This window comes from Xylocopa sonorina, chromosome 2, assembly GCF_050948175.1.
Source record: "Xylocopa sonorina isolate GNS202 chromosome 2, iyXylSono1_principal, whole genome shotgun sequence".
In the NCBI taxonomy this organism is placed as follows: Eukaryota; Metazoa; Arthropoda; class Insecta; order Hymenoptera; family Apidae; genus Xylocopa; species Xylocopa sonorina.
In genome coordinates, this window is record NC_135194.1 from 16,733,183 (window position 1) to 16,755,738 (window position 22,556).

Consider the following 22,556-nt stretch of genomic DNA (forward strand, 5'->3'; position numbering starts at 1 on the left):
TTCTAAAAATCTTGATAAAATGTAAATTAAAGGAAATTAATTTTGCGAATGTTCTATCCATACAATCCTTTTAACACAGACCGGAAAAACTTCCTTCCTTCCTTCCTTCCTTTCTTTCTTTATTCTTCGTATAAATAATTCTTATGTAGTATGATTCCTTTCTTTGCGCAAGAAAGTTAAGACAATTTGGTATAACTAGGAGGAGAAAATTTCTTTCGTAAGAATTTCAAGATGTATAATGGCATGCAGGAAATTAAAGTTATCAGCAGCACTTTCCATAAAAAATCAGTGGTCTTGATGAACTCGGCATCTGTGTTCACAGAGAAATAAAACGAATGATAATAAAGTTATTGTACAAGAAATGTATTCCTTATACTTTAAATAAATTATACGGACCAAAATAATCCTTGAGAACAACCAGAGACAATAAATAGAGCGCCAATGAGAATATCTCGGCTAGTATCATAATGTGATGCCACGTTCTAATCGTTAATGCTACCATTATTAATTCTGTCAATACAAGCGCTGTAAAACTTATGGCCACTATATGAATAAATTCATCTTCAAACATTATAAGTGCGCCATACATTATAACGCCACCTAAAAAAATGAATGGTAAAATAAAAATTAGCATATTACTCGTTGTACGATGTTAGACGACGAATGAAGTACTTTTTTTACCTTGATATATGCTTATTAAGATCCACATGAAGAATGTTTTATAGGATAACGAGCGACCTTTACTAAGTTCCTTATATAGTTCCGGGTAAGTCAGTGCAATTTTTCCCGACACATCTTTGTCCAATACCAAAGAGAATACGGGGAACATTGTATATATAGTTCCATAACTGCAAATTCGTACGAATCATTTTTATCTGATTATCTAATTCTACTTAGACGGTGAATTGCTTTAAACGAAATAGAATTTAATATTTTCTTACCCGACCATTAAAAATCCTTGATATAGGGATACGGATGATAAATAAAAAACTGCGGAAAATACAGCCTGCATAGTAGAAATAATTAAACCCCGATGAATAACGAATTGACTTAGGGCAGCGGAACGTTTGTAACTTCTGCGTCCATGAACTAGCAAAAGGTTAGCCAAATGACTGAATTGAGAAATGGAAAAATCTGCGGCTAAAGATGCCTGTCTTCCTTCAAGGCCTTCAAGACCTATGCCTAAAAAGGAATTTATAATTATAATGTCGATTTCATAATATCCACGTAAAATAAGAAAACTCGACGAAAGCAATAATTACCGGCATCCGCTGCTTGTATCATGGATACATCGTTGCCGCCATCTCCAACAGCCGCTGTTCTCTTCCCAGTGTGCCTTTGGATAAGACTGACCACTTCGGCTTTTTGCGTGGGCGAACATCGACAGCAAACCACGGCTGGTGAACCGCACGCCAATTCTAAGAACTCCTGTTCGTAATATTGCAAGCACACCTCTAACGAATCTCCGCTAATAACTAAGGCACAGTCTTGCTTCTTACGAAACGTGTTCAATTCTAAATGCGCGTCCGTACGAGTCAGCACCGACTTGAATACGTGAAGACCTTGAGCACGTGAAACTAGACGCGATGATTTTGCTATACACGTTGCCGTTTCCAACTTGTCGCCCGTTAACATCCATATCTGAATCGAATAAAGTAGATCGAATAAACATCCAATCCAACTCGATTCAAAACGTGGAAATTAACCGTACCTTAATACCAGCATTCCTTAGTAACTCCAATGTAGTCCTTACTCTGTCTTGTAGCCTATCTTCAACACCGGTTACACATAACAATTCCATCTCCCTCTCTAAACTTTCAATAACAGCAGCGACTCTTGAAACGCGATCGCTTACGCTCATTCTTGCCGCATTGTATCTACAATAAAAGCACCCCGCAAACAATTTATTTATCATCGTTTATCGTATCGTTGTTATTCCCCACAGATAGTAGATTAAAGACCAGTAGTACCTCGCTTCGAAATCTAGATATTGCTCTTCCGTTAAATTCTTTTTCGCAACGACTAAAGTTCTCAGGCCTTCTCGAGCCATATTACCGCACTCTTCTTCCAGCCAATCGTTGTACTGCACTATTCCGGACATTACTACGTCCGCACCTTTCAGATAAAATACTATTTCCGAGCTAGATTCCTCTTTCACTATTATCCCCATTCGCTTAGTCTCCGACTTGAATGGGAATATTTGTAATATCGTGTAATTCAGAATTTTCCCATTTGGAGCTTTCAATTGCATAAAATTCAAGTCACGTTTCACCAAAGCTAATCCGATTTCCTCCGTCCACTTGACCAGCGCTACTTCATCTGGGCTAGAGGCCTGATAATTACGTTTCTGTTCCGGCAAATAATAATGCTGATCCGCTTCTGTTTGACTGCAATCAAAATTACACGGACATACCACGGCGAAACGGTATATAATTATTTTTAATATTATAGAAAAGAAATATTACCTTTGAATGGAACTGGAATCTCCTGTTTCACCTGTTTGCACGCTCATTGTATCCAGCCCGTTTGCCGATTTACTTACTTCGTCGTAAACTGGCGTTACGTTGTGACACAATGCTAAAGCGTGTACCGCGTCATATATTCGAGTACTTTCCGATCTTCTCACCTTTCCGCTATGCGCGGACGGTGCTAATGGTTTCATCGGTGAGGTCTCGGAATTTGTGGAATAACACGTCTTCAGGACGTTCATAACTTCATCGAATGTTTCTTGGCCGTAAGATATCATGCCCAAATGTAACTTCTTGAAAACCATTTTGTTTTGTGTCAACGTGCCAGTCTTGTCGCTTAATAAGTATGAAATACGGCCAAGTTCCTCCGGAATGGTGGTAGTTCTTACGACCGTTCCGGCAATTTCTTTGTCTCTCTGTATACACCACGCATAGAAGGCTTTGCCCATATCCAGGTTTACCCGTAAACTGATCGGTATTATATAAGAGAATAACAAAACGAAACGAAACATGTAACGATACCACGGCCCACTGAATCCTTTCAAAGACATCATTACCAATGCTAGTCCAATCACAGCGCAAAATAAGACCTACAAAATTCGGTTCGTCTTCGGTTAGCGATTCGATATTAAACACTTAAACTAAAGTCAATTTTTATAGTCAATCAACACCTTTGTCAATTGATTTATCTCTTGATCTAATAAACCAACTTTCGATCGTGGTGCAGAATGATTCATCAGAGATCTAGTTTCCTGTCCGGTATATACTACAATACCGAGAGCCGAACCAGATGCGATAGCTGTGTTTGCCCATAGAGTATTATCCACACCTAAACTTTCTTCGCTGCTGTATCCATCGTACTGCGAATAATAATATTAATTAATAATATTAATTATAAATAAGCAATTCATCGTGCTGTCCGTCAAATCATTGCTAACTTACTCTTGTAAACGTTCCAATGAAGCTGTGAATATCTTTCTGCGGTTTCTCAACGTATATACTAGCCTTTATATCGAACAGTTGAGAATTATTTTCCAATTTTTGAGTAGCTGGTATGGCCAGTCGTAATTTCCAATCTGTTTCTCCATCTAATTGGTCTGTTCTTACAAAGCACGCGCCAGATTTTTCGGTAGTTCTTAACAAAACTAGATCGGCGGGTACCCTTTGACCTTTCTCGACAATTACCTGGGGGGGGTTAAAGAAAAAAATGGAAAATCTCTTAACTCGATTATCTTAGATTTTTACGTTCTTACCAGATCGCCAACTCGCAACTTAGAACTTGGTACCAATTCGGGGGTATCGAAACCTTTTACTAATCTGTAATACTTTTGGGCATTCACTTCCTTGTCCCTTTTGTATCGTCTAAAGTCATCGATCGCCTCGCGACAAATCGTAACGGTTAACACAAAACACAAAGGTCCCCAATACGTGTACAAATAACCTATTCGTATGTCTGGTATGAATTGAGATATAGCCATAAGCAAAAAATATAAATTCAAGAAAAACTTGAACTGTTGAAAGAGAACCTGAAAAGTACGATATTGAATACTTTAATCCCATTTATCTCATTACTATACGTGCCCGAGTCCCTTACCAAGGGCAAAAATGTCACGATATTATATTTCTGATTCCTTATGACATTGGTAGGAAACTTTTCGTGCATCGGCTGACCAATGTGAATCACTCTAGCCCTCAATTCACGTTCTCTGCAACATCTCCTCCACATCCAGCTACAACATCTAGAATAGTACAATAATAGAAATAAAAGCATTAAGATAAGAAGACCAAAGATATGAACAACATTTATCATAATTGCATTATTTACAGTAGCAATCGCATGTTACACTACTCGCATTAATACACGATAAACCTTAAATATTGGTAAGTAAATTCTAAAAAAGAAAAAAGAAAAAAAAGAAAAACCAGAACATTTATGTTCCATAAATAGCGATATTGTGTATATTATGGCATGGGATATTGGATTGAAATAAATTTTGTACGATCATTCTGATGAAATTGAGCTGAACATCGCATGAGAATAATTAATAATATTTATTTGATTATTTAACAGATAGAGGAGAAAAATCAGAGGATCGTATGGAAATCGAAGTTTCTTAGAGAAAGGTAAAATGTACGTCACCTTGTCCACGAGTTGTCATTCCGCGGCTTAGATATTAACGGAATATCTTCTTTCGATAACCTTATAACATTGCTCTGTGTCTCCATTTAGTCGTTTCTTTAATAAAAACTATATAAAGAAACACTGTTATTCACTTTCTTGCTAAAAAAATACACCGACTAAAGATTATTCTCCGATGTTCAACACAAATCTGTTGTGACATCATAACACCCACGAAATACACGCTTACAAGATGAACTCGCCTACCTAGCGAAATATCAAATAAACTAATGATCTATTCCACTATATACGCTATACGTGATGGTTTTCCATCACTACTACTTTACAGACAATCTTTAACCGATCATTGATTATCGAGGTGAGTTCGGCTCATCTAATCTTTTCGTTACCTTCGTCGAAATATTCGGTTTGCTTTCTTCCATAGAATATCACTGAAAAACAGTGACCAATCGCGCCGCACCGAGCCCGATGATTCCTAACAATTTTGCGCCAACAATTTTCTAGGGAATTTTATACATTACATTTATAAAATCTCTTACCCGTTTGATCGGTATACATACCGATTAAGCCTCGCTCGTGGTTCACAAATCGTTTCCAAAATATTCATTTTCTTCGAATGACAACAAGAATTAGGAAAGACTATGAGACCGCGTTCTTTCACGCGCACTCGGTTACCAACGTTTAAACATGGACAAACGTTTCAACGATTATGAAATATCCAACTTACCCGCACAGACAATTCCTAAGTAATATGGAACACTCGTTTATTCGCCGTCTTCGCGAAGTCAAAAGCCGTATACTGTCTTCCGAGGGTTGAAGAAGATAATCAGTTTCTTCGTCCATTTCAAAATCCCGCTCGTCCGAGCTTAAACGTAATGGCATTTCTTCTAACCGCATATTTTTCGGCGAATCACTCGATTAATTTTCTTCCCCATTTACCATCAGTATTACCTACTATATCATCACCATCATCATCATCATCATCATCATCATTATCATTATTATTATCTTCGTATATGTACATTTTCAACAGCTGTGCATACCGTTCGGTATATGTATATGCATCTAAATACTTGCGCGCGCGCGTGTATGTGTGTGTGTGTGTGCGTGTGTTGTGTCACGTTCATATATAAACGTGACATATGCATATACATATTTCTATCTAATATATATAAATAAAAAATACTTTCAATAATACAACATATTACAGACAATTCCTCACGACTTGTTTTCTATAACGTTAAAGTGTTCATCAATCATTTAGTATACATGTATGATACATACATACACGGATAGATAGATGTATACGTATAGGTACTTACATATATAATTTGTACCTTGTTCTTGATCTGAACAGTATCGCGATTTTCAATAATTAATAAGGAAATACTATACTAATTTTATAATATCTTGGTAGCAACATTGAAAATAACACTGTCAACTGACATTTTATTGTACCATTTAACAATCCTGTTTGTTTACGAAATACGTGCACACATACGATATTCGTCCATACACGCACAACAGTTTGTTTTACACGCACGTACGCGTACGTATTGCGATATACTCTTTGAACAACGATGGTAACATACAATATTATCGAACTTTGGTGTCATTTCAATTTCAGAAAAGATTTATGTAGATTTCAATTTATTGGAATTTCAATCAATCTTCGAACTAATCCTCAGTCAACTTTAACTGCGGTACCTCGTACTGACATTAGAATGAGCGCCGCCATATTAAATACTTGACAATCACGTGGTTGTTCTCACGTCGGTTCTGTGATTGTTAAGACGCATGCTTGCATCGTTTCAAGTAAATGTTTACCTTTTGCTAACTAAATTTTTCTCTAATATATCTAATAAACATTTATTATGAATTCACACTTTGCTCCCCGACACGTATGTGTTCGTTTCATTTGTTTTTAATCACCAAGTAGCATATCCAATCGACAAAAGAAAGTTATAATCTGTTGGAAAAAACTATATTCGCTACAGAATCCTTCAACGAGAGAAAGGAAAGAACATACAAAAAGAAAAAAGGGAAACAAAAATGTCGCAATCTATAGTATTTTTGTTCCATTTATAAAAAATGATAATAATGTACACATGCGTGTTACTGAGCCTGATGCCTGAAAAGGTTAAGATTGAAACAATTAAATTATTTGTAAACAGTGGTTATTTTATTTTAGAAAGCATCGTTATTTTTACTTGAAAATTTTAGAGAATCTTTGAACTCTACTTCTTTTGGCTTATCAAACTCTATCGCCACGTACGAATGGTCAACGAACAAGAGGATTCCAAGATTTGTTTATTTTAGTTTTGACACCATTGCAGTTCAAAGGTTTCAAATGGGCAGCGCTTACCTAATCGAAAACATAATGTTAGATGATTATTATTTTTACACGAAAATCATTGGAAATGTACTTTTACCATTTGTCTAAAGTCTTCGTACGTAGGTACATTTTGTTCCATTGCTCTGAGTTTAGCATCGTTCTGTAATTTGTATAATTCGTCCGCTTTGAGGGATTCTTGAAGTTCTAATTCTAAACTTTTATAATTTATCGGTAATTTTAACTTGCTCATTTTCCTAGCTAGCAGGCACAAAATAATAAGCTTTCTTATAGGACAAATTTTGACGTTGACTGTTAGTAAATGGTTGCTATAGTTACTCTCTACAAATACGACTGTGTTGTACCATTACCACTTGTAAATTAATAAAGAAGCAGATTCATATGAAATTATGAGAACTTATTATATCCGATTCAAGATCATTTTCTCTTTATTGTATTATAAATTAATATTATCCTCCAACATTATATGGTTTTTTCCATTGCTATTTTGCTTTGCCTGCTTTTACACAATCTGTCATGAGTCCTTTTCATTTCCAAAATCTCTTTCATTTCCTCTTTATCCTCTTCCTAGAAACACAATTCCCTTTTTTTACTTCATTCTAATTACAATTATTCGCGATTACATGTATTTTATGATTCGTTGTATATGTTTTTACCGATTGATTCAATCGAAGTACTAGTGCTCTTCGGCCGTCGGACATTGGTTGCGAATAATCCATTAATTTTTTAAGCCTTTCCTTTGGACTGACTCCTCTCTCTACTACCAGAACTATACGTGCCCACTACCGACGTTGTAAACGACGATAATAAATGAAATGAAAGTGACAATAACGATTGGTGGCCAATGGGAAGGGAAGGGGAGTACATATACATACTTGTCTTTGCCATTCATTTCTTGTTTCTGCAATTTTCTGATATGTATTCCCCATCATAGCGATTAACATGTTCACAAGCAAAATTGCGACGATCGCCATGTATAACACAAATAGAAGCTATAAGAGTAGAAATTTTTATATACGTCAAGTGTAATGCGTCCGAAGAATAATGCAAGAAATATATAGCTATACTATGATTCTTAAAAGACCACCTTAGCTTCCATCTCGTGTTGCGTTCTCTCAAACGCACCATAATAGTCTCCAAAATTTGTCATGCTCATGAGGAACATGGCCATTATACTTTCTGCTGGTGATGGCATTGGATTGCTCATCGAATCGTCTACTCCTTCCGGTGTGTTGGGATTGTCGAAAGATAGGAATATAATGTAGTATGCTGAGGAATACAAGCTAACTGTTACATATTACTTTAAGAAAGGTAGAAATAGCGTAATAGTTCCGTGAGGTTACCTTGAGAAAACCCCATCACGAAGACCAAGTAGATGGAGACGAAACGAAGCAGATCACCCATAATCATTCTGTAAATCATTACGACGAAGGGACCGACTGTCTTGAAACCTCTGCAGAAGAATAAAAAGTACGGTGCAGTTGTCAACATGACAACAACCGCTAACATATCTTCAATTCGATCGGCGCAAGTCAATCTTAACAACGGAAAGGAGAGTAGTATGCAACAAGAGAAGAGGAACATTACTCGTGATGGTGCAGTCATCTAGAAATCATTTTTCTCATTAGCAAAGCGTACTTCTAACATGCACGTAGCCAAGATAAAGAGGAGCAGCTATTAATTTCGATCTATAGGCGCCTTACTAGATTTTCAATGAACATGTTAAGGCCCAAAAATCTCGCTTCTCGTAATGCTGCTATAATGTAAAGAATAGCCGCAATTTCCATAAGTACTTCAGCAGTCAATCGAATCTTGGTTGATATCGTGCTCAGATACATTAATCTACAGTTCCTGCTAAGATTATTCCACCTAATTAGAAAAAAAAATTGATTGATTTGAAAAAGAAATTTGATTTATTTATCGAATTGCAACGTACCAATCGTGTTTGTTACTGGCAACAGACGATGCAATGTCATTTAGTGGTATCGTCGAATTTATGAAGATGAAATCGGTCGGACTTTTATCATTGTCAGGATACGAATGTTTGCTCGTTCGAGCGGGTGATTTGTAAGAGTTGTTAAAAAGTTCGTTCTCGTTTGGATTGCTCGGGAAGAAGGCGTTGCTCAAGGTGGATGTTATGTCGGTGACAACGTCGAACTTTAGTTTCCGGAATCGTGCCGCAGTTATATTCAAAGGGAATTTTAAGTTTGAAGCGAAAGCGGTACTAACGAGTTTGTCGAGGAGAAGGAAAAGGGACGAATTTTCGATTTCATTCGATAGCAGGCTTGGGATGGTAACATTCGAGGCAATATCATCTACCTTTGATATGGATGTGATTGGTATTTCGGTCGATGCGAAAGAGGTTTGCGTAGCGATCATCGGTGGACCAGGTCTTAGGGTAAAGCTGACCAGTGACAAAACAAAGTAAAAACAAAAAAGGAAAAACTGACGATAGAACCGAGACTTGACAAAGGTATTCCATTTCGCGTTCAACAGGTCAACTAAAACACCGTCCATCAATTCCAAGTGCTCGTCCCTTTCCTAGAAATACAAGAATAAATATTTATCGTTCATACATTTCGATAAATAACGTGTAAGTAGAATAAACATAAAAGAGACTCCCGCTTACGCCAAATACTACCAAATTCAGAGCGGAATTGTGACTGATGCTTCCTGTGGTAACGTCAATGGTATCGACTTGGGAAAGAGGATATGCCGCGCACGTAATGCTACCAATTTGCCAATAAATTTCCCTTTCGATGTTCAAAATGTGGAAAAACATTTCAATCCTTGCTAATTTCGCCGACAGTGTTAAAGGCGTCAAATGTTGAGCATTTCTGATCGCTAACGATGCACCCACTTCGTACGCCATATCGAATGTAGCCTGACTCGAGAAAGACGCATCGATCGATTTTTGATTTTCAATGCGGGTGTGCGCGATCACTCGATATGAAATAAAATGAAATAAAATAGAAACACAAAAAAAATAAAGAGAATTCTTACTAATTTTTCATAGATCACCAGCATATGTAAAACGGTATTTCCATTTGTGTCTTGTTTGTTTGGATCTGCACCCCTAGCGAGTATTAATCTGTAACATTCTTCCTGTCCCAAACACGCAGCAAAGCTCAAAGGATATTCGCCCCAGTAAACGTACCTACGTATTTACGCATACGAAATCGCAAATAAAAGAGCAGCCCGCGCGCATCCGCATCAACTTCTCTCCTCTACCTTCTTTACCCGTTGTAATTTGTTTCCGGATTCACGCAAACCCATTCGTGATCCAGACTGTCTGACCTGGACGCCTTCTGGTCCTCCGGGCACATGAAGTTCCCCACGCATCTTTCGTGCACGTCGGCACCGCTATCCAAAAGAAACTTTACCAAAGCTGGATCTTCGTTTACTATCGCGATATGTAACGCGCTTTCACCTATCGAAGAAACGAATGAACGAAACCAAGTAGAAGGGCAGACAGACAAAGGAAAGAGTATACTAACCGTAATATTCATCACTGATATACACATCATTGATAAGCTTTGGATAAAAACGTAACAAACGTTTAGCTAGATCAATGTGAATAGCAGTTGCATGCAGCATACACAAATGTAGAATAGTTTCTCCGACTGCTCCTCTTTCGCTCAGACTCCAACACACCAATCTATATTTGCTCTTATCTGTTATACATATGCAATATTACATGTATACATTCTAGGACGCAATAATACGTAGCTATGTAATTCTGTCTGTCTCTCGGTTCTAATGATCGTTTACCTATTTTCGTCTCATCCGTTTCCTCCTCGCCTATATCTTTGTCTATGTCGTAATCAGCTGGATTCTCCATAGCCTTCAACGGTGGGAGCTATTACACGATTGATAGAACAAAACGAAAGGTTCAGGCCAATGTTATTATCACGCGTATCTCGATCTACTTTGAACAATGATTTTTTACCATTTTGTGCTTCGGCCGATCTTTGTTTCGCAGCAATACTAGCTTTTCAATTGGAATCCATTTACCTCTACCCTTATTGTACAAATACGGTTCTACTTTTGTTCTTAAAGCGTGATCCAATTCCGCATACTGCTTTGTTTGCGTCGCCCTTTTCATCATATCTACCAATAAACCACCGCCTACATCAGAACAAAATTCCCTTTTTATAAACGTCCGTTTCACTAAATCCTTTTTCTCATTTCTCATTTCATTCACCTTTCAAATCGACTAATTTGTAAAGCAAAATAGACGAAGCGTCCGTCTGTTTTTTCACTCCACTAGCTACGTTGCTTTCCGTATTTCCCATCACTTTTCTACTATATTACGTCTTATGCTAAAATACAGAATACACGTTATTCAATTCGATGCCAGTAACGCCTAACAGATACTGACCATTCGTAGTTCGTTTCGTTACCATGGAATACCTTTTTCTTTCTATCGACCACGCAAATACGTTCCATCAAAGATACTTCCACACAATCATTTGTCTTCTGCCGGTAAATGACCGGTATTTCTACTGAGCAAAATTCGTCAAATAAATGGGTAACTAGCTTTTTGAAATTTCCTTTCCTTTCCTTTCAACTTCGACAAATATCCTTTCCCTCAATTGTAAGGCGTAAAGATTTCTCCGGAGCCACATAGGAATACATGTGCACATAGGAACCGAAACATCAGTACACTTGTAACTCTGCTACATACATATATATTGATTAGTCATAAATTGGTTATGTTCATATGGTACATTATTCAAAGGAAAAGAAAAGAAAAGAAAAAGAGAAATAGCAATGGAAAAGAATATATTATATATAAAGAAAAAAAAAAACAGAACACAGACAAGGCCCCGGAGGGATTCGAACCCTCGATCTCCTGTTTACTAGACAGGCGCTTTAACCAACTAAGCCACGGCGCCGACTTGATAGCTCCCTTTCAATATATGTACATATAGAGATATATGTGTGTGTGTGTATGTACAAATAATATTAAGAGAAGAAAATATTCTCATTCAATTATTTTAAATAACTAAAATATTGTTAACAGAAATGTTAACAGATTGAGTGACGATACAAGTATAGTATACTTACCCACTATATTATACCTACTTACTAAATTGACTTAACTTGATTAATAAATTTTGAACTGAAAAATTTCGTTTAAAATGGCGAGTTGCTGCCAACCTCCCTAGACGCACACGCATTCTCGACATACACAGGCTCCTAAACTTTCCCGCACTGCAGGACCACATCACACAAATAGTCACTAACTTTAATACAAAGTTACCAGCCCACTCAACTCACACATGAAAAATGTACCACCACACTGGTAACTCTCAAGCTGGCTTGCCTGTCCCTCACCAATTATCAAGTAGCCTACAACTATGTGAATATGTAATAATATAAATATGTAAATACAAATAGCCATAAATAAAAATACTAACTCACTAACTTAAAATGAGGGATCTACGTAACCAACTCCAACTAACTCCCCCATCCATAGCAAAAAAGACGTACCCCTCACCTCTCATGTATATAGGTTTTACTACAATTTTCCTCAAACACCTACCTCAAATTGTGCCAAAAACCAAAGTGTCCAAAGTTCACCGACACTTGGCGTTAAAAAAATGTAATTATTAACATCGAATACATTTAAAAATACTGTATATTACATGTAACTGTATCTAGGTCAATAAAGAGAGTGGTTTAGTAAAAATGGCTCGTTGGTCTAGGGGTATGATTCTCGCTTAGGGTGCGAGAGGTCCCGGGTTCAAATCCCGGACGAGCCCGTTTTTCTTTTCTTCCTTTATTACATTATATTATTTTAATTTTGCGTAAAACTTGCTCTTTCCCAAGGTAATTAAAGAATTCATCGATTTAGAAGAAATACCTTTCTTTCTGTGTCGAGCCGTAGCGCAAATGTAGCAATAGGATGGCTCGAGGAAGACTGAATTTCTTTCTTGCATCGCTTCAAAGAAGGATGAATTTCAAGGGAAAAAGTAGAAAGGGGGGCAAAGAGATATACCAGAAAATGTAGCGGCGTACAAGCTAGTGTTTAGCTCGGGTTTATCTATCGCGTTCGCAGGCCAGTTAGATCTGCGCTTTCGAACCGCCAGCACCGGCTGATTTTCTTCGCTTCGAATCGTTTTCGATCGCAACTCATTTCTTCATTCACGATTGCATACGTTACTTAGATTTCAGTCGTTCTAGTTCACCGTCTCCAGTTAGAATTGAACCAGTCACCTCGGTTATTCTTTTAAAATCGTCTTCTTTCTGTGTTTTTGTTCTTGGCATTTTTTTAAACCGTTCCGCGTCTACCGAAGCAAATAGTAGCATAGTACTACTATACATAGTAACATAGTGAACGAGACCCACGATGCAAATGCTAGCCAATATACCTGGAAGGTGTTAACTGCTGTTTCAGATCGCTTAATTAGAAAACCTCTACCGAACACGAGTAAGTAATACAGTTTTCAGTGAAACGTTCGATTTCTTAATCTTTTCGAGCTTTCTTTTCGAGAGAATGTTACATTTGCCTAAGATAACTGTGGATTTTGTTAAAAAAATTGTCGAACAATTGCGTCTACTTCAGAAATTGAACCTGAAAGTATAACGATCCGTATAAGATCAAGACGAATCGACTGATATTTTTTATACGAGATAAATATTGTCTCGAAGCAGCTTTTTGTATGATTATTCTTTATTGCGAACGCGAAAATTCTATCGTATTTGTGTGTAGAGGTAAGAAGGGAACCGATTCATCGTCGAAGATCGTTTGTGCATTGCATGAACGAGCAAAAAGAGAAGGCGGTACTATTTTTCGCATAAAATAACGAAATATAACACCTTATATCGAATTCATAACACAGAAAGAACGTTTGGGATTTGGGTCAATGGTTACATACGCGTTAATGTGACGTTCGCATTATTTTTAGCGCCGAATAATTTGAAGGATCATGTATAAGCTTTGGTGCGCCTGACAACAGAAAGGGAAAGAGAGAGGGGGGAGGGGGGGGGGGGGGGAGAAGAAGATGAAGAGGAAAAAAAAAACAATCATGATATGACAACACTCGGCAAGCCATATAATTCGGTAAAGAAACGAAGAGTCGTCGGAAGAGGGAACGACCCGACAATTTTTTCTTGCTATAAATCTAATGAAATGTTTTATTTACGATGCTAAATTAAATGTACGAGCATGCACATGGGTGTGTGTGCTTTAAAAAATTGTAATTCTGTCCTACTTACACTCTAACATTAATACTTTTCATTAGTGTTATTTTATTTCGTTGATCTTATCGATAATACGGACCTTTACGTCCATCCCACGCTACTTTGAAACGTTAAAATTCATCACTTAAAAATACATAGATATACATATACATGATGCCACTAACCTCTTTCTCTCTCTTTAACCTCTTTTCTTCGATCGAGTGATTTTAAAAATAACCTCCAATCGCGTACGGCTCGCTATAATTATATATAGGCCTTATTTTTGTAATCTTTTCAAAATCGAGATCCATCTTCCGGTAAAACAGCTTGACTCGATCCTTTTGCCTGCCCTAATTTATATTAGGCCAATCTAATTTATTTTTATAAGCTGATCTAATTGATTCAGAATATTTTCGGTTTTGTATCTTTTTAACGGCGATGACGGCATTGTTTCGATATGATGCAATGGAAACGAATGCTCGCAGACGCGTTATCGTTATTCCAGCGATACCGACGTAATCATCGTTTTGAACGAAGGATGATCGCACACATCGGCGTTCGTTTACCAAATCAACTGTATAATCGTGCTAAGCAACATCCACAAGGTCTGTGCTACGCTGATGATGCTCCGGCGATGAGTTAATCATGGAAGTGTCCAATTGAATCAGTCTCCGATAAAATGTATTAGCATAGTTTTTCATTGACTACAGCCATTCACCGCTGGTATCTCTGATAGATGAAACGCATATATCTGCTTTCTCAGTTAATAGTTTGTTTCTATCTTCAACCAAATAATTAACATTCTCAGAGCCTGTCTCTAGTTAAACGAAACGGGTCAAGAGCGTCGTTGATCGGCTCGTGCACGCGCGAACCTCCTTAGTAATACCACCGTACATACATACGGCCCCCGCTCCGAGGATGAACGTTTCTAAAATAATATGTTACACGGCTCATCGAGTTTTAATAAATCGAACATGCGATGTGTTCCAGTCTAGTACGTTACATTAAAGTGTAATATGGGTTGGATGGAAAGGAAACCAGACTCTTTTAACTCTAATAAAAATGAAAAACCGAACGAGTTTCGATTATTTCAATTTCAGAACCGAACGCATAGTAAAAATGCGATCCTGGATGATTTCACTGGTTGGCATTTTCCTCCTAGCGGTGTTAAGCGTGAAGGGCATGCCCAATTTTTCGGATTTCCCAGTTGGTCCGTATTGTGCGGATAAATATGCAATGGGCGAATGTTGTCCGGGTCGTCGGGACGAATGCAACGCTCAGATTCTCGATACCACTTGCTACTGTGACGATTTTTGCGATCGTACTGGGGAAGAAGACTGTTGCCCAGATTACTGGAGGCATTGCAAAGGGTTCGACGTTAATGTCACTTTGCCACCACCCGAGGAGATAAGACGTTCGTAATTAAGAAATGTTTGTTTAACTAACCACCGTTTCTACCGATACGCCGGTTGATATCAGTGATTTGAAATTTCAGAATGTTCCGTCCAAGGACACGATTACACTGTCGGGCAAACGTTTAAGATCAATTGCAACATCTGGTACACGTTTGGCTTTCTTTTTCTCCTTTTGCGAAACGAAAACGATCAAGAAATTAGGCAAAGGTCAGACGTGTGATATACTCTCTTCTTTCTGTTTTTCAGCAAATGTACCGTAGTAGATCTAGCGCCTAAGATAGTTTGCGAACAAAACCGATGCCTACAAGAGTCACGTCTAATAGATGAAATCAATTATTCGAAGAATCGATTTCGGTATTTGAGTTGGACGGCGCGAAATTACTCGGAATTCTGGGGTAGAACGTTAAAAGAGGGTGTACAACTTCGTTTGGGTACCTTAAATCCGTCACAATCGGTAAGAATTCGATTCGATTAAATTAAATTCAGTTCGATTGGACGTGTAGCATTCTACTGATCGATAATCGTACCTCGAAGGTTTACAAAATGAATTCCGTACCACGAATCGATAATTCGGAATCGTTGCCGCGAGAATTCGATGCCAGGTCTCGCTGGCCTCGAGAGATTTCAGGTGTGGATGATCAAGGTTGGTGCGGTGCATCTTGGGCAATTTCCACGGCACGCGTCGCCTCTGACAGATTCGGTGTAATGAGCAAAGGTGCTGATGGTGTTCTTCTCAGCGCGCAGCATTTACTATCGTGTAACGATAGAGGACAGCAAGGTTGTAGCGGCGGCTCCTTGGACAAAGCCTGGATGTACATGCGAAAATTTGGGTAAATTTTTACTGAAACGCTCCCCTTTTCACGTTACGGCACTCAATATCGACATTCTTCCGCGACACTTTCCTTAGTCTAGTCGATGAACACTGCTATCCATGGAAGGGCACGGACGAGCAATGCAAACTGCGAAAGAGAACAAATTTAAAGACGGCTGGATGCCGGACACCTGTGAATCCACTTCGAACTAAATTATACAAGGTTGGACCAGCTTACAGGCTGGGCAATGAAACCGACATCATGCTAGAAATTTTGACATCGGGCCCTGTACAAGGTAAATTTTTTTTTTTCGCCGCTTTGTCCACCTAATATAGCCAATTGCTCGTAGCTACCATGAGAGTCTATCAAGATTTTTTCTCGTACAAGTCGGGCATATACACGCATACGACGACCGTTGAGCCGTACGAATCCGGTTATCATTCGGTTAGAATTATCGGATGGGGAGAAGATTCGCCTGTGTATCATCAGGGTTCCCCGAACAAATATTGGGTAACGTTTCCTTCATCTTTTCTCAATATTCCGCCATCGTCGAACGTGACGAACGTGTTCAGAAGAACAAATCTAATCTTTTCTTTCAGTTGGTCGTTAATTCGTGGGGTGAACAATGGGGCGAGGATGGCCTCTTTCGAATTCAAAGGGGAACGAACGAATGCGAAATCGAGTCGTTCGTACTGGGAGTATGGGCGAAAACAGTCTAATTAATTACGAGCGGGACACACCATTTATCGAATCATTGTCGGTTAGCAATTAACCATCCTTGAATCAATTTCAATTCCTTTGCCTTTCTATTCTTGATATGTCGTACATGTTTCGAACATAGCCAAGTATTATAGTACGTGTAAATAAGTATTCTACGTATTCTTTCCATCTAATTAGCGACCTTCCTGTTTTTCATAAAAGTATGATACATTTATTAAGAAATAAAATAAAGCAATTAATCTAATATACATACATACATATATATATATATATATATATATATATATATATATATATATATAAGTGCATTCTAATCATAAATAACTCGCCTTTCGCATCTATCGCTAGAGTAACTCGTTAAAGTAACGCGTAGTTACTTTTTAAACTACAATGCTGCGTCGACTACTTTTGCAATGTGGACTGTACAGTTCCAGTTTCTCCCTCGGTGTATTCATCGCCGAATAATCGATCGGGAATGGTACGTTACTACCTCGGGCCATACAGGAATCGGTCATACCCAAAAAATGTTCTCCTGGCCCGAATGGACCACGACCGAATAAAAAGTTGGCGAATACAAGCTGATATTGCGCCCAACCAAGTGGATGGTCTCCGTTCTAAATAAAACGGAAAAATAATTATTTCCTTTCCTTTGCTATCCAGTTGGATCATTATTATTATTATTATTATTATTATTATTATTATTAATAAAAAAATATTAACAACAGCCTGTTCAGTCTGCGACAATTACCGATGTCAACGAATCGTAGGCCATACCGAGACACTTGGAAATTCTGTCCGAGTCTAAACCGACAACTGATCCGTAAAACGATTCGAGTTCTTTCTTCGAAATCACTCCGTTCGCAGAGCTATTAATAGCGAGGAAAAATATCCGTGGCAAAATTTTCAACCAAAAGGGGATGTCGTTATAGGTCGCACCATCGGCTGGTGCTACGACACGTGCCCACCAACACAACCATTCCTCCAAATTAATCCTTTTCTCTTCGATCCTCTCGTGTTTGTTCTCCCGAAGAATCAACTCTGCCAGTCCTTGCTCGGCTTCCATTAATCGTAAATACTCGGGTCCGTTCCAGGACCAATCGGCGAATCTTCTTAGTCGCTTTCAAAAGTTTAGTCGATACGTTAGCATCAATTATTTGGCAAAACGTAAACGTGGCACATTGTACCTCTGAAATACCTCTGAAAGCGTTCGAAAATCTTTTCGATTGATAAATCCATCTCTGTCGTGATCCAAAAGGTAGGTGAAAAAATGGGAAAACTTATCACGTTGACTGAATGATAAATCCTCCAATCTTCCACCCTTCCCGGCGTCATCTGGAGCGATTACGTTTTCGTCGCTTGGATATCGACTCACCCAAGTGGCTGTTTGTTGTACCAAAAATATAAATGAAACTGTGATTGATCATCTATCCTATTCGAAATCTGCTTCGTTCCGTTCCGTTTCCAACATTCCATTCGACTAATTCTAATGCAGAGCATGTACTACGGAAAATTAATTTTACGCGAAAGCGATAGCTTACTCCAAACGTGGACACTCCAACTAGGCTGTTCCAATTGCTTGTTGGGAACTGCAACACCAACAATTTCATCAACATTAGTCGAAACGGTCCGCCATCTCTTCAACAAATCTTTGGTCTTATCGCGTGTACGGTCGCAAGCTTGCCGCCAGTTAGCGATAAATTTGCGCGGTACTTTCAACGCGTTACTCTCCTCCAGATCAAATTCTTCGCTACCAGCGGAACTTCTACTTCTCTCAATCGTTCCAGCTTCCATCGTAGTGCCACCTCCTTCCGTCATCTGTTCCACTGAAGGATAATAAATCGGATCTTTTATGCTATCCGAACGGCTCTCCATTGCGAACGACATCACCTTACCTACTACTACTACCACTACCACTACTACTTCTCGCTAGTCGTGTTACCTCTTCTGAAATAATCAATTCTGCGAGCAGAGGTCACCAGGTCGCTCGATAATAAAACCACGACAGTTATACTTTCATCGAACGTTTTTAATTACTATTTTGGTAAGTGTTACGAGAAGAGTTAGTTCTCGTTCAACCAAATTCGATTCAAATTCGAACCACAATTGGACAACCAAATCTATTTCTATCTGTTGGATACAAATGCATACGATCTATACGAGTGTAGTATACATTGGCTTTCGAAAAGAAATGGATAAACTGCGTTCAAATGTAACGTTTCATTTTTCACATAGATGTCTCTCCGGAACTGTAATTCGTTACATCGGGTGTCCAATCTGTACTGTTAACAACCTCGTGCGATGCGCATACTGTGACGCGCTACGTTGACGCTGTGAGCCGACAAACTCCTCTTTCCTTCTGTTCCAATAGTCGAGGGTGAGTGGATACGTGTCGGAAATCTTCATCTCGTTATATCTCGGGCATCTGTGCTTTTTCCCGCACCTCGTGCGGGCTACATTCATTGCTAAGCGTAGCCGTATAAAATGTTCTCTTCCGTTTTTTCACATTATAATCAGGAAAATGTTCCAGTTCCAACTTCAACGAGCTAACCTCCCTCATCGATCATACGTGTTTCGTTTACGTTACTGCGCTAAACATTCATCAATTCTGCGTATGGTGCCCCATTTTTTGTTTTCTTCTAGGGATTCGGACCGATGGGTGCGTACAAATATATGCAAGAGCTCTATCGCAAGAAACAGAGCGATGTACTCCGTTTCTTGCTTCGCGTCCGATGTTGGCAGTATCGTCAGTTAACTAAAATGCATCGTGCACCCAGACCATCTAGACCCGATAAAGCACGCCGTTTGGGTTACAAAGCTAAACAAGGTATTAATTATATTTTATATTGTATAATGGGCCAATGGGGAATAGTCCCAATAGTGTCCTGGTCAGAAAAAATCTTGTAACAATAGCTTTCTCTCTTCCTTCTTGCACCTTTTTTTTTATGTTTAACAAATATTTTCAGTGCATATATGATGAGATATTCATGCACCACTCTTACAGTTTTATGGTGATAAATATATACTGATATATACTGATATGCCTCTTTGTTAATTTAGACAATGCTTTGGACTATACAAGAGTAATATGGTAAAAACATAAAATTTTATTCTCAATACGCAGGTTTTGTCATATTTAGAATTCGTGTGAGAAGGGGTGGTCGTAAACGTCCCGTTCCTAAAGGTGCAACTTACGGAAAACCAAAAAGTCATGGTGTTAATCAATTGAAACCCACTAGGAAATTGCAATCTGTCGCAGAAGTAAGTGTACATTGTTAAAATAATGTTACTCGAATGGTTTTACGTTTGACCGACGATCGTTTGTGAATTATTTTTCTTCAGGAACGAGTGGGTCGTCGATGTGGTGGTCTACGGGTATTGAACAGTTATTGGGTAGCACAGGACTCTTCTTACAAATATTATGAAGTTATCTTGGTTGATCCAGCGCACAAAGTAATTTATCTAACGTTTAAATTGTCTTCACAAACTCCGCAGCATAAAATGATGATATCATTATATATTATTGAAATATCATGATTTTTCATCTTCCTTGGATGTCTGAACAAACAAAAACTTGCAAAAGTCTTACAACATAAACCGTGAAACTGCTAATATTTGCAATATGTATTTCAGGCAATTCGTAATGATCCAAAAGTTAATTGGGTTTGTAACGCTGTACACAAACATCGCGAACTTCGTGGAAAAACATCAGCTGGTAGAAGTTCACGAGGTTTAGGCAAAGGACATCGCTATTCGCAAACTATTGGTGGATCACGTCGTGCTGCATGGTTAAGGAGAAATTCTTTATCGCTTCGCAGGAAACGATAAACCTTTTAACCGTTATTAAGGATGATTTTTACCTGTACAAGATACATCGTCCCATTGATATCGATATTGATATTGCAGATGCCTGTATCAATTTCATGATATATCTTGCGCAAAATAAAAGTTTCCTTTTGAATGTATCTGTGAGAATATTTGATGGTTTTTTCCTTAGACAAATCAAATTATTGCAGCTAAATTATTTCTATTAGTTTAATTACATGCATAAGTTTACAATACACTAAATTATTTTACAAATTTCTTATATTACAGTGTATCATTAAAATTATTCATCGGCCATTTTTGGATACACATTTTAAAGATAACGTTAAAAATTAATATTTATTGACCAGGACCGGACAATGATTTATCCATAAACTTCTTTTTTGCAAAGCAAAGCCACCATTTGCTTGGCTTACCATCTTCGCCGTATACCTTCTCCACGAGTCTGACACCTGTTTCCTGTCTTATTTGTTGCAAGTATTGCCTCATAGTATCTATGAAAAACAAAAAACAAATGTTTAGTCGATGATCGCTTAAACTTGGAGGATACTTGTGCGCTAATGGAAAATTTACCTATTTCCATAGAATTATTTGGTTTCGCATATACAGAATTCAGAGGAAAACCAGAATCGCCAGGGATGTCAAATTTTGAAATGGCCAGAGAATACATTTCATTTGTCGCTTGAGCTTGAGTCGCACACTTTTGTAATCTCTTCAGACACTCGGTTATATATAAAGTAATATAAATTAAAACTCTGTCAGCTTCGCTCTAAAGCATAAACGCTTAATATTTTTGGGAAATATAAGTATAATTGGACTTTGATTACAAATATTATTTATAATAGTTACCTTAATTTCATATGTTCTAAAAAACACATTTGCTTTGAAGAAATACAATGCTTCGTCAATTATATCTAAATCTTTATTGTTAAAAGGAGGGGCAGGACCCCTGAAATGCGTTCTAATTGGCAAAAGTGCCATATTACCAATGCTTCCATTACTCTCAACGAAACTCGAATGGTATGCCTATAATAGAGAGTTTATAGTATGATTATTAGAAAAAAAAAAAAAAATGTATCCATATAAAGGCCAGGAACGAATCTGTTTATCAGGTGTGAATTCTTATAAGGTTAGGGGAGACGCCCTATCAACGATACATAAGCTCGTTTAATTGTAGTAAGTACTTTGAATAATATTATACTTACAGGCATATCAACAAATAAATGCAAAATGAGTGTTGTTCACGTTTATAAATTTCATATATCGTTAATTATGTATATACTGAGTTTACATATAGTATGAAATATGAGGATCGATACGTCACGTTCTCATTTTTGATTGAGGATAACAAAACCGGCAAAATGTCACCAGTCTGTTTCAAACTAGGAATGTAAAAATAATGAGAAAGTCCAGACTCTCTAGTCTTATTACGTGTATTACGATCGATCTTAATGTTAAATGTAATTTATTTTCCTTTTTTCTTTTTTTTTTTTTTTTCTTTTTTCTTTTTACGTATATGAACTTGGATAGTATTGTACAGTTGAATCGATTTCGATATATTTCTATTTAAAAAATATAACTAGAAAGAAGAAAATGTTTCGATCGCAGCATTAACTTAATTATAATTTGTCGATTTTC

The 22,556-nt window shown here is 37.8% G+C and overlaps 7 protein-coding genes and 2 non-coding genes across 12 annotated transcripts; 3 read left to right on the plus strand and 6 right to left on the minus strand.

Moving 5' to 3' along the window:
• Positions 1–136: 136 nt before the first annotated feature.
• LOC143433401 (putative phospholipid-transporting ATPase IIB) lies at positions 137–5,938 on the minus strand. Of its 4 annotated transcripts, none has more exons than XM_076910757.1 (14): positions 5,923–5,938; positions 5,336–5,552; positions 4,063–4,207; positions 3,722–3,994; positions 3,411–3,653; positions 3,140–3,328; positions 2,466–3,058; positions 1,971–2,387; positions 1,712–1,877; positions 1,263–1,641; positions 942–1,182; positions 682–848; positions 397–600; positions 137–310 (listed from the first exon to the last, which is right to left on the minus strand). In XM_076910757.1, exons 2-14 carry the CDS (start codon positions 5,503–5,505, stop codon positions 177–179), a joined length of 3,321 nt encoding a protein of 1,106 aa, XP_076766872.1. In that variant the 5' UTR covers positions 5,506–5,552; positions 5,923–5,938; the 3' UTR covers positions 137–176. The 4 variants fall into 4 exon arrangements, with proteins under 4 accessions (XP_076766872.1, XP_076766875.1, XP_076766874.1 ...); XM_076910760.1 differs by lacking the exon at positions 5,923–5,938 and adding an exon at positions 4,609–4,716 and having other exon boundaries at positions 5,336–5,468; XM_076910759.1 differs by lacking the exon at positions 5,923–5,938 and adding an exon at positions 4,609–4,749 and having other exon boundaries at positions 5,336–5,456.
• A 951-nt stretch (positions 5,939–6,889) lies between these two features.
• On the minus strand, positions 6,890–7,239 carry LOC143433325 (dynein axonemal assembly factor 19). The gene is made up of 2 exons (XM_076910623.1): positions 7,041–7,239; positions 6,890–6,973 (listed from the first exon to the last, which is right to left on the minus strand). The coding sequence occupies exons 1-2, from the start codon at positions 7,191–7,193 to the stop codon at positions 6,890–6,892; spliced, it is 237 nt and encodes a 78-aa protein (XP_076766738.1). The 5' UTR covers positions 7,194–7,239.
• A 156-nt stretch (positions 7,240–7,395) lies between these two features.
• Positions 7,396–11,311, minus strand: Nan (transient receptor potential cation channel subfamily V member nanchung). The gene is made up of 14 exons (XM_076910704.1): positions 11,166–11,311; positions 10,911–11,089; positions 10,733–10,820; positions 10,459–10,635; positions 10,202–10,391; positions 9,965–10,118; positions 9,591–9,845; positions 8,898–9,502; positions 8,665–8,830; positions 8,305–8,566; positions 8,049–8,230; positions 7,837–7,953; positions 7,618–7,743; positions 7,396–7,528 (listed from the first exon to the last, which is right to left on the minus strand). Exons 1-14 carry the CDS (start codon positions 11,254–11,256, stop codon positions 7,424–7,426), a joined length of 2,697 nt encoding a protein of 898 aa, XP_076766819.1. The 5' UTR covers positions 11,257–11,311; the 3' UTR covers positions 7,396–7,423.
• A 474-nt stretch (positions 11,312–11,785) lies between these two features.
• Trnat-agu (transfer RNA threonine (anticodon AGU)) lies at positions 11,786–11,859 on the minus strand. The gene has a single exon. It is a non-coding gene; the product is annotated as a tRNA-Thr (tRNA).
• A 798-nt stretch (positions 11,860–12,657) lies between these two features.
• Trnap-agg (transfer RNA proline (anticodon AGG)) lies at positions 12,658–12,729 on the plus strand. Its single transcript has one exon. It is a non-coding gene; the product is annotated as a tRNA-Pro (tRNA).
• Positions 12,730–15,249: 2,520 nt separating this feature from the next.
• On the plus strand, positions 15,250–17,095 carry LOC143433382 (putative peptidase C1-like protein F26E4.3). Its single transcript, XM_076910731.1, has 7 exons — positions 15,250–15,563; positions 15,645–15,708; positions 15,811–16,018; positions 16,099–16,394; positions 16,472–16,671; positions 16,726–16,886; positions 16,976–17,095. The coding sequence occupies exons 1-7, from the start codon at positions 15,269–15,271 to the stop codon at positions 17,093–17,095; spliced, it is 1,344 nt and encodes a 447-aa protein (XP_076766846.1). The 5' UTR covers positions 15,250–15,268.
• Positions 17,096–17,425: 330 nt separating this feature from the next.
• Positions 17,426–18,993, minus strand: LOC143433375 (uncharacterized). Its single transcript, XM_076910724.1, has 4 exons — positions 18,635–18,993; positions 18,292–18,476; positions 17,845–18,213; positions 17,426–17,710 (listed from the first exon to the last, which is right to left on the minus strand). The coding sequence occupies exons 1-4, from the start codon at positions 18,978–18,980 to the stop codon at positions 17,477–17,479; spliced, it is 1,134 nt and encodes a 377-aa protein (XP_076766839.1). The 5' UTR covers positions 18,981–18,993; the 3' UTR covers positions 17,426–17,476.
• A 742-nt stretch (positions 18,994–19,735) lies between these two features.
• Positions 19,736–21,058, plus strand: Rpl15 (ribosomal protein L15). The gene is made up of 4 exons (XM_076909848.1): positions 19,736–19,920; positions 20,218–20,354; positions 20,436–20,546; positions 20,727–21,058. The coding sequence occupies exons 1-4, from the start codon at positions 19,749–19,751 to the stop codon at positions 20,919–20,921; spliced, it is 615 nt and encodes a 204-aa protein (XP_076765963.1). The 5' UTR covers positions 19,736–19,748; the 3' UTR covers positions 20,922–21,058.
• Positions 21,059–21,090: 32 nt separating this feature from the next.
• Arpc3a (Actin-related protein 2/3 complex, subunit 3A) lies at positions 21,091–22,281 on the minus strand. The gene is made up of 4 exons (XM_076909849.1): positions 22,124–22,281; positions 21,768–21,944; positions 21,492–21,687; positions 21,091–21,412 (listed from the first exon to the last, which is right to left on the minus strand). Exons 1-4 carry the CDS (start codon positions 22,127–22,129, stop codon positions 21,258–21,260), a joined length of 534 nt encoding a protein of 177 aa, XP_076765964.1. The 5' UTR covers positions 22,130–22,281; the 3' UTR covers positions 21,091–21,257.
• Between the last annotated feature and the right edge of the window lie 275 nt (positions 22,282–22,556).